Source organism: Berghia stephanieae, chromosome 8 (genome assembly GCF_034508935.2).
Source record: "Berghia stephanieae isolate SIO BIC M18660-M18661 chromosome 8, UCSD_Bste_1.3, whole genome shotgun sequence".
Taxonomy (NCBI): Eukaryota; Metazoa; Mollusca; class Gastropoda; order Nudibranchia; family Aeolidiidae; genus Berghia; species Berghia stephanieae.
The window spans coordinates 52,117,984-52,133,202 of record NC_088367.1 but is presented as its reverse complement, the minus strand read 5'-3'; the positions used below and the strand labels follow the sequence as shown (position 1 = coordinate 52,133,202).

At 37.2% G+C, this 15,219-nt stretch overlaps 1 protein-coding gene across 3 annotated transcripts in view; it reads right to left on the bottom strand.

Annotated features, from left to right (window-relative positions):
• LOC144978855 (myb protein-like) overlaps nucleotides 1–14,378 on the bottom strand; it is a 34,013-nt gene extending 19,635 nt beyond the window's left edge. For all 3 annotated transcript variants that reach the window (XM_078925430.1, XM_078925429.1, XM_078925431.1), the window contains exons 1-11: nucleotides 14,260–14,378; nucleotides 10,996–11,122; nucleotides 9,183–9,335; nucleotides 8,396–8,499; nucleotides 7,860–7,988; nucleotides 6,557–6,731; nucleotides 3,166–3,202; nucleotides 2,500–2,581; nucleotides 1,761–1,906; nucleotides 1,423–1,517; nucleotides 743–934 (exon numbers count right to left, since the gene is read on the bottom strand). In XM_078925430.1, coding sequence (XP_078781556.1) covers nucleotides 743–934; nucleotides 1,423–1,517; nucleotides 1,761–1,906; nucleotides 2,500–2,581; nucleotides 3,166–3,202; nucleotides 6,557–6,731; nucleotides 7,860–7,988; nucleotides 8,396–8,499; nucleotides 9,183–9,335; nucleotides 10,996–11,122; nucleotides 14,260–14,378 — 1,359 coding nt within the window. The remainder of the gene's footprint in view (nucleotides 1–742; nucleotides 935–1,422; nucleotides 1,518–1,760; nucleotides 1,907–2,499; nucleotides 2,582–3,165; nucleotides 3,203–6,556; nucleotides 6,732–7,859; nucleotides 7,989–8,395; nucleotides 8,500–9,182; nucleotides 9,336–10,995; nucleotides 11,123–14,259) is intronic.
• Nucleotides 14,379–15,219: the final 841 nt, after the last annotated feature.

Here is a 15,219-nt window from a genome sequence, read left to right as displayed (position 1 = left end):
GCTTGCCCCATTTTTAGGTTGTATCAGCTCCAGCAAAAAGGAAGAAAGCGGGATAGTCCAAAATTTGAGAATAATAAATGCCCAGGAAAAACAGAAGTAGATACAGTGTACTCAATGGTTTGAGATCACCTTACTGTTTCTTCCTGACACCAGCACACAATCTTAATGCTGCCTCCATGAAAAACGAGTAGGTCAAGGTTATACAAGGCTGATCCAAACATTCCACACAAATATATAAAGCACTGACAGTCTAACACCAAAATAATAGCAGAAATAAATATATAGGAACATTTATGTAGCACATGTCCACAGATTTACCATGCTCAAAGCACTTCACAGTGTTTCAACTATACCACATATAGAAGGAATAAAATTGACGTCACTCAGCTCTGTATTATTGTTTTTAGCCAGTCATTTTTATGACTAGTTCTCGTTAAATCGTATTCTAATGACTATAAACATTTTTTGTTTATTGGCACATTATACCCCGCTAGCAGATGTGAGTATTTTAACTAAACTCATAGCATCAATATATTATATTCCTACTCCAACCAATCTGGGGTACAAACAAATAAATCTCGCTACAATTTATCTTATTCATTGTTGAGATGACAAAGGATTTGAACTGGAAACGTCAACTGTTTGTAATATTTCCATCCGAAGCCTTTTGACTTTCACCTTGTAGTTAGTATTTTGACAGTACAACGTTTTTAGCAGCTTAGCGTAGTATTCAAATTCCTACCTGGGACGGGGAGAAAGGCAAATTCTTCATGGGTGTGCGTGTAGGTGTTGTGGGAAGTTTGTAGCTGTTGTTGTTGGGCTGGGAGGAGGACAGGCCAATCTGAGATGTATGTTCTGGATCCTCCACATCTACGGGTTCCTCTAACTCATGCAGGACATCCTTGAGCTCATCTGCTAAGGTGGCTGGTTGGTGCTAGAGGTATGGGGCAGGAAGGATACCAATGGTCAGGAAACAAAAACTATTTCAAACAGAAACCAAGTGTTTTTTGTTGGTTTTTTTTGTTGTTTTGAAGAAGAACAAAAAAAATCAACATAAAAACATGAGCATTTATACAGCACAATGTCAACTAAACATGCTCAAAGCGCTTTACAAGGGGTCCCTAATCAACAGCAACACTAAACAAATAGGACGAGACAGGAAGCCTGTTAGGCGATGTTACATTTCTTTTCACTGTGAAAAAATGCTGTTTGAAGCAGGCTAAGAAAAAGGAATTTACTGTAAATTGGTCAGGAAAAACAGCCCCATTCATAAGACTGCAATGCTTTATAATTTATAGTTACACAAAAGAAACTTCTAATCAAATGAATTAGCAAACAAGTCCAATTATAATGAGGGGTTTTTTAAAATTACCAATAGGCAGGTAGAGACTTGGATGAGAAAAATACAATAAAAATACAAACCCATTTGTGATTGGTGACTTTCCGCAGGATGTTTGGAGGAGTGTTTAGACTGATATAGCCATTGTAGTGATCCATTTTCTTGTCATAATCAAAATCTGTATCAAAGAGAGAAGGGAATTTGCCAGAAGTAAAACATAAATAACAACTTGAAATTGAATGTAAGCTTCAATTTAATATACGAAAACAGATAAAATGGATGTTTCAGGTTTCCCCTTTATCAACAAAACAGGATGAATGAAACATACAGACAAATGAGATAATGAGGTAGTGGCGTTGTTAAGATGAAACATCCATGGGTCAGATGGCTCTGAAGGACGACTACTGTTTTATTGGCCTACCTGTATATTCATTTTCCAGGTTACCGAAAGGAGGGGGCAAGGCCTGGTGGTGGTTGTCCCCAGAGGCCTGTCCTAACAGATCTACTGTGGAGGACACATCAAAACCAGACTGCTCCATGGTATTGGTGTTGAAGACACTCTGGGTGCTGAAACATAAAATAAAATAAAATTCCCTTTATTCATCCCATAGGGGAAATGTCTCTAGGGTCTATTCCAAGGGAAGACTGGAATAACCCAAGCATCAGCCGCAGTGCAGTGTCGCAAATTGAGCTAGGGCGAGGTGACTTGCTCAAGGCCACACAGCGAAGCGGCGGGTGATCGAACCCTACCCCTTTCAGGTACGAAGTAAAGACCGTACAGCTGAGCCACGCTGCCCCCATTCAAACAAGTTTTATTTCAATTTTGATGGTATGCCTTTAAGTAAAATAAACACCATTTCTGATGGCCAGATAACTGTACCAACACATACAAAGCTTTATGTAACCTTAAACGTCTATAGTCTAATTGACAGAATTTAGTGAGAACTAATAACACTCAACTGGTGGTCTGAAAAAAATTATAGAGAGCTAAATATCTTCGGTCGCTTTCATACATTAAAAATATTAGAAATAAATAATTCAGGGATTGAATCACAGACTTGGGGAGAGGGGAAAGAAGGGGGGGGGGGGGGGGGGGGGGGGGGGGGGGAGAGAATGGATTAATGTTGACAAAAAAACTTGAACTTCACTTATCCACTTACTCTTCTTTAAAGGGACTGAAATAGCCTTCAAGGAACGATGTGTCCGCCTTGGGAGCGAGGATCTGGTTGTTGCTATTCTTATCTGTATATGGAGAATTAGATAACAGCATCAAGTGTTTGAATTCATGATTGGTTGAAGGTCTCTTGAGACCAGCGGATCTCAGTTCTATGACAACACTAAAGTAACAATTCTCATTGCTTGCCTGTCAAGCCATACAGAAAAAAAATATGGGTCAGTCTAAGAAAAAAGAGGAGTTGGTGAAAAAAAAAAAATAATAGGGGTAAACCTAAAGTGTCTACGCCAGTTTCCCCCTACCCCACTCCCCTCTCTAAAATAAATCTGTGGCATTCACAAATTCAAAGCTGCCCAATTTTTTTTTTCCTTAATAAAATGAGAAGTTTATTGGCTAATTAATGTTTAATCACTTGAGTGGTGAGTTAAAATGTTGAAATACGTCAGAATGGGGACTTAAAATGGCACAACGTCTGGAGAACAGTTACTTTGTTGATTTTGCTCTATCTCTGAAACTATCGATCAAAATTGTATGTTGTCGTGTAGATGGGTGACAGTTATAAAAATAACAAATAAAACAAAAGTATAAATGGTGGAAATCAATAACAAGTGTTCCGTTATTAAACAGGGGGGGGGGGGAGAAATTAGCTTACCTGCTCTTGATTCCCCGTTGATCTTATTGTGGTAGTGCTGCAATAATAGACAAATGATATATTAATAAATATTTAGACGACATGGGTGATTCCTGTTGACATCAGACATCTTGTTTGATGGATTATCTATATCCCTTCATGGAATGCTTAGGTGACGGTATATCGGAAGGTCGGAATTATTAATATATATTAACAAAAAATAAATTCTGATAGAAATAAAGACAGACTTTTAGTGACAATTCCAGTCTAATTATCACCCCCTCCCAAAAAAAAACAAAAAAAAAATTTTTTTGATAGAATCAGAAATAGACTAATTAATAAGAAAAGATCATTTCATTCCAATATTGGTTTTATTATATAACACTAGAAATTTGTAATCTATCTTTTTTTGTTTGTTTGTTGCTTTAGGTCTCTTCCAACACAATTGAGGTTATATGAGAGACCGCTGAAACAAAAAAACAAGCAATCTAACAAAAATAGTACAAATGTAAATCAAAATCATAACCTAAAGATATCATAAGCTAAATTATAAATAACCAAGAACAAACAGGCAGAAGATTTACAGAAAAAAAAATATCCCCTGTCAAAAATACAATCACAAACCAAAGAAGCAGGATAGGGTAGGAAAGAGATGAAGAAACGACATCACTATCGGATCGTACACCCATGCGAACATCATAGGTATATGATTCAAGGGTGATGCTCCCATTAGTGCCGCGCTGAAGACCGGTCTAGACCGCGGTCCGACGGTCTTTTAGCTGTGAACCGAAGACCGGTCCCATAGGGGAAGATCGGCGGCGGTCCTCACTTCTTATCACCTTTCAACTAGTGCGGGGCGGTCCTTGCAAGGACCACGGTCCTACGGTCTCGCGCCATAGCCTACTACTTCCCCAGCGCAGGATTGCCAGATTATTTTTCAACAAAATGCCAGGGGAAGACTCAAAAAATGCCAAAACACTCAAAAAGATGCCAAAGTCTGTTGACTCCCACCCCCGCTAAGAAAACTACTCACTTTTGATAGACAATTTACTATCATATCCTGGTGGCTTGCATGTTTTCTTTTCTTTTTCTTTTCTTTTTTTTTTTTTTGTTTTTTTTTTTTGAATTATACTAAATTTCCTGTTGGGGTAATTATTTACCTACTGACTACTAAGTGGAGTGCTAAACCACTACACCACGGTTGGATTTTAAGAATGAAAAAGAAATGTGAAGATGTTTGTTTTTACGCGTTTAGAAATAATTAAGAAATAGTGTCATTTGAAGTATAATATACAAGAAAAGAAAATGCCAAATGAAAATGCCAAATGCCAAATGATTTTTCTAATGCCAAACGGTTTTCAAAAATGCCAGATTTTTGGAATCTGGCATTTAAAATGCCAAACTGGCAACCCTGCCCCAGCGATTCGTTGCTTCGGTTGCCTATCTTCCACCAATCACCACCCATCCCACTTAATTAATCGCACCCACCCCCTTTGCCATACACTAAACGACACAGACGACCATACAGGCAGACGACCACCAACCTCCACTCCACAAACCGCCCTTTCGTGTGTGAGATGGGGGGAACAGGAGGCGCACGCCTTGGACGATTCCATTATACGGGGTAAATTTCAAAATTTACTACACCATAATGATCGCAATGACAATGATCTATGGTGAAGGCATGACCCCTCTTCTCTAATGGGTTATTGTTTGAAATGTATGTGACTACTAAAGATGTGTGTGTTTGTGTGTGTGTGTGTGTGTGTGTGTGTCGAACCTAGCAAGTAGCAAATCCGATTTTTTGTTTTCTTTTGTCCATCTCTTGTCACCACTCCTTTCTATCGCAGTGTTGTCATTTAAAATAATACAATAATATTAAAATTTCGTTGGTGTTTTTACTAATCAAATAATATGAGTTTCATTAGTTTCTTCCTTCCAAAAAACCCAGTTATAACGTCTGAATTTTAAAAAAGTCCAATAGAATATTTGGGGACCCCGATAGCTCAGTTGATAGAGCACTCTCTTTATACGCAAAGGGCCAGAGATCGATCCCGGGTGCAGTCGATTTTTTTCTGAATCCCTGTCTACTCAGCAATGAATGGGTAGCTGAGTTTGTTAGATCTGGCGAAAAGTCACCATCGACCCCTCTTATTACCTCATCCACCCCCTTATTATAACTTCACGTCTCTCTCTTACTCTTCAATGCTCGCTGCCCTCTAATAAGTGTGTGTGTGGGGGGGGGGGGTAGGAGTTGCGTGTGTGTATCAACGCCACGAACAACTCGATCAACGCCTTGGGCGATGCCATTATCTCCGTTAATGGGGATAAATTTCAAATTTTATTAAATTATCGAAGTAACAATGAAGTACGGTGAGCAAATAAAGAAGGCATCACCCCTCTTCTCTAATTAGGTTACAATTTGAAATGAGTGTGACTACTCCGTGTGTTTTACTCCTGTAGACCACGGTTTTCATCGTGTAGCGGTCTTTAACGGTTCAAGAATGAACGATCCCATGGTCTCAAAGGTCAAACCGGTTCGAATTTCCAACAGTCTCTCAGGAATGTTCAATGTCGAAAAGGACCGGTCCTTGCGGTCTTCATTTCCCAAGGACCGTAGGACCGTGGTCCTTAAGCTTGTCAAGGACCGCCCCGCACTAGCTCCCATCCAACCACCCGCGTAATCTATCTTTAATAAGTAAAATTAAAACTCATCAGTATTCAGATAATCATCACTGGCAGAGCTATCAAACATCAGAAAAAGGGCACAAGACAGAGATAATTGAAGAATCTTCAGCGCAAGAATAAGAGGAACGACCAAAGCTGTGAAGTGGTATGGCATGGAAACTGGAAAGTTTGAAGTCATAAGTCATATCCTCATAGAAAACGATGAATGCTCAGATGGAGGATAAACTTGAATTGAAAAGCTCCAGCCATCCCTCTAAGTAGAACTTGCCGGAATGACTGTGATTGTGCTTTCTATGTCTGACATTAAGATTAACATTACCATAGAACAGCCCTGATATCTATCTAATAAAACGGAAAGGCAAGGCAATCTAAATTTGAAGAAATTGTGTATACTAGTAATAGTAAAAGCACTAGCAAAATTGTTTAAAAGCAAAAAAAAAATTTTTAAAAGAATAAATAAGCATGAAATAAAAATTGATGACACAAACTCTTTAAAAAATCTTATAGAACCATCAAAAGATTAATTAAAAAGGAATATACGAATAAGAAATCCTTTTGCTTTCAAACCATAACATTTTGAAAATGTGAAAAACGAAAAACAAAACAAACAAAAAAAAAAAGATACTGAAATGAAACGAGGCATAATTTTGAAGCAAATCCAACTTTTTCAAAAACACAACTGTCAATAATTTGTCTTGCGGGGCAGACAACGTCTGAGGCTCACCAAATTATAAAATACGTGAACAGGTTGGACACTAAGTGTTTTAATGAAGCCTGCATCTAGGGGCTTGCTAAAGTAGGGCATGCCGTTAGAGGGTAATTTGTTTTCACTGTTCTCATCCCCCTCATATTTCCTTTTCATTGTTGAATTCCAGTGATTTTTTATTGCATTATCTGTTCTGCATCCGTGGGAAAATAAAATCATAGAGTTAAAGGGGGAAAGAGTAAAATAGCAGATTAGAGAGAGCCTGAAAGTTTAGGATTTGATCCTCCTGATAACTTTGAACTTCTACACCAAATAATCCAACCAGGGCATACCTCAGCATCATATAATTAATAAAGAAGAAAACATTCAAACTCAAATGTCCCAGCACTAAAAAAAAATTTTTAATAATTTTTTTTTCTTATCTGGCGAGTTCTAAAAACCCAAAAATTGACATGAGCATACAGTTTTGAACAACAAATGACATGAAACCGTTTGAAAAGCAAATCAATTTATTTTCTTACAACTGAAGAGTACGTCAAACGTAATTTCATGCCTATAGTATTTCCAGGTTATATAACGCTGCAAATTGCTGAATTTATGTGCTGTGACACCAAAACTTCATTTTCAACAAGTTTCATTGAATCTAATGTCTTTACACAGCCTACAGCTCTGTGATTGAAGCCAAATATTGGTAGAACTACGACTTTTTCGTAGTAGCGGGCAGTCTGCAAAAGTAGAGGGAAATAATAAATGTGATCCAAAGCCACAACTTAACACACCATCCCACACCACACATGTGTTGTGTATATCTTTAACGTTAAAGCTACAACAGTATGGACTGAATTGGATTGGATTACTCTCACAACCACTGAGGGTCAAGACAAAACAAAACAAACATGCCCGGCCAAGCATAGGTTGACAAACCCCCTGGTTAAATTATTGTACTGTTTTTTTTGTAAGACATAGCAAAAGCATTCAATGTCTTGTTATCTAACCACAAATAAGACATAACATAATTACGTTCGTATTTCATATTTACGTTCCTCCAATGACACCACCTGTTTAGCTATCTCACGCATTCGTACAAAGGCGGGAACAATTTTGGCCGTCTGGATGGAACACGATTCCACATAGCATCCGGGAATCCAAATAATTGTCTGAATTCAAGAAATCCTTGAAAACATTTCTTTTTTTGATGTCACATACTCTCTATATTGTTTTGTGTTGATATAATTTAAAACACCAAGAGCCTCATGGTTGAGGATACTGTGCGCTCTATAAGAGTCTATTATTATTATTATGAATATTTCTAGAAGCATACCTTCCAGGCAGGTATTTGGCAATTTCTGCCCAGCGATTGCCAACACGCTGATGCAACTGATAGATAAGCTGGTCTTCCTCCTCAGTCCAAGCAGTTTTTTTTATATTGGGATTTAAGTGGTTGTGCCACCTGTCGAATCAGATTAGAAAAACACAATTTAAAGGAGCAGAAATTATAACTGTTAACGAATCTCATTTAAAAAGCACATCACCTAATGTGCATAGACTCAAAGATTTTTCTAAAGGGAGACAAAAAAAAAGGAAATACCATAACGTATAAGCTGTTTTTGTTCTACGACAAAACATACCATCCTCTATTGGTTGGGAAGGAAATTTGTAAGACACACATTTCCATTTCGTTCTTGTTTATTTGATTGTTATTTAGGGGTTTTACAATGTTTACGACACTTTTAGGTCATTTAAACCAGCAAAAAGGAAGAAAATTCTAGATTTACAATTAAAAGCACCCAGGAGAAAGTAAGTCAAAGAGGACTGGTTCTAACAGGAACCAGAAGTAGAATACAAGAAGATACAAACCTTTCTCGACACTGTTTTCCAGTGCGACCTTTCAAATGCTGAGAGATCAAAGTCCACCTCTTTGGTCCATATTCTTTGACTAATTGTATCACTCTTGCATCCTCCTGGAAAGAAATGACAATCCATCGTATTATTCAGGGTTATCACTCACAGAAAATTTCCAAGAGTGTTCCAAGAGAAGAATATGATTTTTCAAGAGAAACATAATGAGACGAAATGAAACATCGAGTGTTGCTCTGCCTGCTAAATCAGAAGGATTATAGACCCCAAAAATCATAGGTACTAAAGAATATCTGAACATTACAAAAGGATAAAGAAAAAGAATGAGATAAATTCATAGCAATAACAACACCTAGCCCGATGCCACTGAAGAGATAACTAATTATTACATCTTTTAATTTTCAAATTCCTAGCACTTTCCCTCCATTTACCAAATTTTAATCACCAAATTCCAAGAGATTTGTCTTCTAAATTCAAAGAGAGGCACAAACCCTGGTTATTATCTATGTTTATTACTTCAATATCTGACTTAAATCAGTGCTATAACTATAAAGCCCTGGCCTAAGTGGTTAAGTCTCTCTAATACCTGGCCAAAAGTTCCTGTCAATATCCAAGCATCTAATCTGTCTCCAGAGGTCGTATGGTTCCACGGGACATTTTGGGAATTGATTCACTCAAAAATATCAAATGCAAAAAAAGAACCATGTTATGTTAAAATACAAAAACAAAAACAACAACAAACAAACAAATCTTTCTGATGATGATGAAATGACAGAGCAAATCTTACATCCTTGGTCCAAGGACCTTTGATGAGGTCAGGATTGAGGACTTTGTGCCAACGGTGCTGACACTGTATTTCAGTCCGATCAGAGAAGAAGCTGCAGACAACCTTCCAGTCGTGATATCCTTTGGCCTCCACGATTTTCCTCAACTTTTCATCCTGTTGACAAATACAAAATAAACACGTTGTCAGATGCCAATATATTTCTGAACATCTGCCAGTTACAAGTATAAATCCTTGAGAGAGAAAGAGATAGAGAGAGAGAGAGAGAGAGAGAGAGAGAGAGAGAGAGAGAGAGAGAGAGAGAGAGAGAGAGAGAGAGAGATGGGGGGAAGAGGGAGGGGGATGCAGTTATTGTAGCCTTTTCTTCATCCAAGAAGCAGTCAGAAATATGAACAGCAAATCAAGTAGAGTCAAAACGGAATGGATCCTTTAGGCTTCTGACTGGTGACTCAATACACTAATACATGGAGAATAATAATAAAGGAGACTGCTGTTAAAACTGTTCACTTTATTCTTATTATCCTGGTCATCGTTGAAAGTATTGGGGTCAAATGAGTGTCCTGTGCATGTGTAGTTGGTGAGAGAGAGAGAGAGAGAGAGAGAGAGAGAGAGGTAGAATGGTCAGGTAGTAAGAAAGATTGAAGATAACGAAATGTTATGCAATCGAAGGCTTGAGGAAGCAAAATTATTTTTATTCAAAAGGGTGTCCAGGGAAATCCAACCTTAAAATTTCCTACCTAGAAGTGAAATTTCCTACCAAGTATTTTATCAATTCTTGCCATACCCAGTGTTCTATACGCTTATAAAGACAATCCTACTTAAAATAGGTTTTACCACCTCAATACAATCCATATTTTAGAGTAAGAGCAGAGGTGAAAATGACTGGTCACAAAAAGGAGGAAATTTCTCAGCGCACAGATCATGACTCATCCATGCGACTATAATCTATAAATTTTTTGACAACATTCGTCGAAATTTCAAAAGTTTAAAAACTGACAGCAACATATAAAATCTTATCTACTTAGAGAATGGTACCATGTGATTATATTTATACAATGTTAAGAGCCACCACCCACCCCCATTTTCACTTTTTAAAAATAATCTTATGAATTGTTGGTAGGGATGATGATGTGATGGTAGTTGTAGTAGTGAAGTGGTGGTGGTGGTAGGAATGATGATGGTATAGTGGTTGTAGTAATAGTGGTAGTGATAGGGATAGTGATGTGGTGGTTGTTCTAGCAGTGGTGGCATTGGTGGTAGGCATGGTGATGTGGTGGTGGTTGGAGTAGTTGTGGTGGTGGGTATGATGACGTGGGAGTTGTAGTGATGGTATGGGATGTGGTAGTGGTGGTGATGGGGATGATGATGTGGTGGTGGTGGCAGAGATGATGATGTGGTGGCAGTTGTAGTATAAAATAATAAAATTTTGTGCACAGCAGTTTTTCCTTCATTCATTTTTGATATCTCATTTTAAGCAAGAAATTCCTCGTTTTTCTCATTTTACAGGAAATTTCACCCTCAATCTCATTATTTCCAACATTTCCGACCAAGTATGAAATTTCCGACCAATTTCCAACTTTCCGACTTCCTGGACACCCTGTTCAAATCAAAGTTATTTATTGTTGAAAGATCAAGGTTATTGTAATATTCCTAATCTACAACAGAGACTACTTGAGAATATAAAAAGGAACTTCCTGATCTGAATTGTATAGGAAAATCCTTATAAACCAAATATTTTGTGTAATTAAAAAGAAAATAACAGCTACTGATACTTGACTCATGAAAACTTTTCATCAATGATAGATTGATGACATACTTCCTCCTTGGTCCACTTGCCACGGTTAATCAATTTTTTCCCTTTGACTTGAGGCAAGTTGTAGTCATGATCCAGTGGCTCGGGTTCGTCAATATCCTCATCACTTGATCCATAACCAAACTCAGTCCTAAGAACGGAGAAAATCAAAAAGCTTTACATTTTAAAAATATGGTGTCATCTTGTGGAATGAGCTCTCCCCAGATTAGGGATAGTCAGTCTTTCAAAAAACATCTTAAGACAGAACTTTTTTCCAGAGCTTACGGATAGTTTCGCTCACAGAATACGCCTTAAATCTAATTTTAAGTTTATTTTATTCCAGTTTTGACATTAAGTTCAGACTGACAATTTCCACTGTATAACTGAACTTTTTAAATTTTTATTATTATTATTTTTTTATTTTTTATTTTTTTTGGTATTTCGTTAGAAAAAGTTACTAATGTTAGTGATTAATATTGGTGTAAGTATGTGTGTGTATGTTCGTGTGTATGAATGTAAATGAATCTGTGATTGAGTTTGTGAACATGTGTATGTTTTTGTTTCTTCATATGTATTCTCAAAATTGTCAAAGAATGAATGTTTGAATGACAATTAATAATGCAAAGCACCGCTGAGCACTTATGTTGAGCGCTTTATAAATAGTATTATTATTATTTGTTTCAAATATTCAAATACATCCCTAATTCACTAAACTGCTTCTCTCCTGGTATTATTCCCACAAATAATTTTCTTAAGAGATGTTAAGATAGGAAGAGCGGCTGGGACAGGAGAACAGAAAAACAATCACAAGTATTACAATCAAATGAAAAATAAATGTTAAACAATGTCTAAAGAGTAATAACCATTAAACATGCTCAAAGCACTTCGCAATGGCTGTCTAGCCAACAGCAACACTTAACATGTAGTACATGATGTGACATGATGCCTGTAAGGTGATATTACATTTTTCTTCTTCTGACAGACACAGAGATACTCATTTTACACCCAGAAGTCTGTTGAGAGAATGTGAGTAAAGAGCCTTTTAAGGGACCCAACTTTGCACTATGCTAAGCAGGACTCGAAGCAGGGACCTAACAATCCAAAGGCAAGTGCCATATCACTAGACCACAAAGCTGCACAAATCAGATTTTAAAAATAAATTTAAAATTCCCTTTATTCACCCCAAAGAGGAAATTTGTCTTTAGGGTCTATTCCTAGGGAAGATTGGAATAATCCAGTCATTAGCCGCAGTGCAGCACCGCAAACTGAACTAGGGCGAGGTGACTTGCTCAAGGCCACACAACGCAGGGGGTATTCAAACTCTGTACATTTTGGTTACTAAGCAAAGACCATACCATTTACCAATGAACCACGCTATTTTGCAGAGAACTAAATGTTCTAGCAGGTGTAATGCAGGATGGAAATGAATTAGAAATTATAACCCCCCCCCCCCCCCCCCCCCCCCCCCCCCCATACCATACATGTACTTGGGTATTGCATCAAACAATATCAACATCTAACAAAGGTCATAAACCCACACAATGTAATATGGTAGCTATTATCACGTGTACTAGCAGGATAAAAAGTGAGAGCATTGACTAGAACAGCTATGTGGTCTAGTGGTATGACTAGTTTTTGGATCGGAAGGTCCTAGGTTCGAGCCCTGCTCTAAACGATGCATAGTTGAGTCCTTGGAAAGGACTCTTTACTCACATTCTCTTACAGTACTCCAATGTAAAATGGCCGTTAACAGTGTTTGTCTCTGTCCGCAAAAATTGTAATATCACCCAACATTAAATGTTGCTGTTGGCTTGGGACCTCTTGTAAAGTGCTTTGAGCATGTTTAGTGGATATTGTGCTACATAAATGCTCTAGTTTTTTTTAAACACGTCTTTTGAAAGTGCAGTGTGTCATTAACTGAGCTGGAGCTTATACTTTTATAGACTTAAGAAGTAAAACGACTATCAACTCTCAAGTTTATGAAACACAAGTGGGTTGTAAAAATTGATTCATAACTTTTTTGAGGGAATGTCTTTTTAAGAAGTGTTAAGGAAGACCCAAGGAAGATTGTCTTATTCCTAACAAAATTCTGCCAACACCATTTCGCCCGGAGCAAGTATTCTATTTGTGTATCTCATTGGGTAAATACTGATTCATTAGAGCTTTGATGTGATTAAAATTATTCCAATATATTTGGAAAAAAATGTTTAAATATATTTTCTAACCAAACATAAACATGTAACAGGTGATAAGACATTCTCTCATTGGCAGACATGTCTTGGAAAAACGAAAAAGGGACCTAAATTTTTATTCCCAGACGCAGTTTTTGAAACTTCAAATTTTTAATATATTTTATATAGGCATTTTAATAACGCACATAGAAATCTTAAAGAATGCCAATCAGGTCAATGAAATTTCAATAAAATAAAATTGCCCAGATAGCAAATTAGTCCAGGGTAGCCAGATATGCATTTTATATTAAATGTGCGTGGATAGTGTGGCCAGATTAGATGACTTTGTAAAAATAATAAAATGACCCAAATGCATCATTATTCATGTCGATGGAATGGGCGAATATTTAGATGTCTTCCTAAAAATGACAATCACAGTCAACAGAATGGGTTCCAATCTAGTCAAAGCAACATTTTCATTTTTAATTTGCCTTCTATAGGTTTAAACCATGGTGTAAATCGTGGTCTACCTAGCCAAAACTGGACAATCAAAATCAAGGTCTCCCAAGCTTCTATCCTTTTTGGGATATCTCTCTATTTATTTGACATGCTGGGGCATGCTGAAACCCAGTTGGAGCATTTGAACTTAATGAATGATGATTCAAGATTCCATTTCTGATGTAAACCCTCGTTCTTAAAATGGGGTGAGGCTGGGGATTGGGAAGAGATCAGAGTCAGAGATGACCATTTTAATTTTAAAGTGCATTATTTAATGTTATTTCTGTCCATTAGAACAAAATATATTTGTCCCTAGATAGTGATAGGTACATGAGCCTGAGACTGAGCCAAGCTATTAATGTTCAGGTGTCCGTGTTTGAGTTGAGACATGAAAAGTTAAAAAGACCAAACATTTCTAGGGACAGGCGGACAGGGAATGATCTTAATCAAAATAATTTATGGTCTTTACAAGTCAAGTATATCTCAACTCCAACTCCAGGAGTGAATGTCTGTGCAAAACTAAATTTCTGTCTCTAAGATAAATTTCCTTTTCATATTTATAATTTATTTCTAGGAAAATCTTAGACTAAAATCGCAATATAAAAAGAAAAAGTCTCACCCCGTTTCACCCATTTTTGTCATCAAATGGGAAGACCTAGATTGCCTACATTTCCTCAGGGACGACGGAGATTCTATTTCTGATTTTATGGGACTTGCACATTGTGGCATCTTGTTCATTTTCAGCTGACAATCAGCTGAGATTGCTAATTACACAAAGAATAGAACAAAATGGTGCACTCATTTGAGGAAACAAAAATGAGAGAACTGACGTCATTTTTGGTGCTTTGACGGCATTCAATTCATGGTTCGTCATTCCAAATAATGCACATCTGTTGGTGCGACTCCCGATATTCGTGAGAAGATGAGGGATTTGCACCTTTTGATTTTGAGATCGATGCAGGTTTCGTGGGGTTAAACTAAAAATAGGATTAATTTGATAAACACTACCTTATAAAATGTAGTGTGTACCTGAACAAACCTTGATAAGATCACACTAGACATAGATACACCCTTTTTTCCTGATTAATTATCTAATCTCATCAACCACTCAACCACAGAGCACAAACGACTTGATACTTGTTCATTTTCACATGGTGGCGATAGCGATAAACCCAGTCACTAGTTTTCTACATTCTCATTTTGCTTTATACGATTTACCTTTTCCATTAGAATAAGGGAAACTTTTTGAAATTGATTTGGGTATTTTTTATTATTAATTTACTTACCAAAGATAATCCTCTGATATTTTAAAGATGACAAGTTCAATAGCAGACGCAGAGGCGGGGACAATGTTTACACGACCCGAGAAAAAAACAACAGTGATGGCGGAAATGTCACTCGTACAACCCGCGCCAGCAGAAGAGATGCGGTGATTGGTCAGTTTTGCAGGTGCTGTCATGTCTAAAATTAGATAAGTGGGCGTGTCCTGAATCTCTCAAACGTGTAACATACATATTATTTACAAGTCTGGTTACCCAATTCATTTATGGGCTCATTGTTATAGCTAATGAAATCTAAA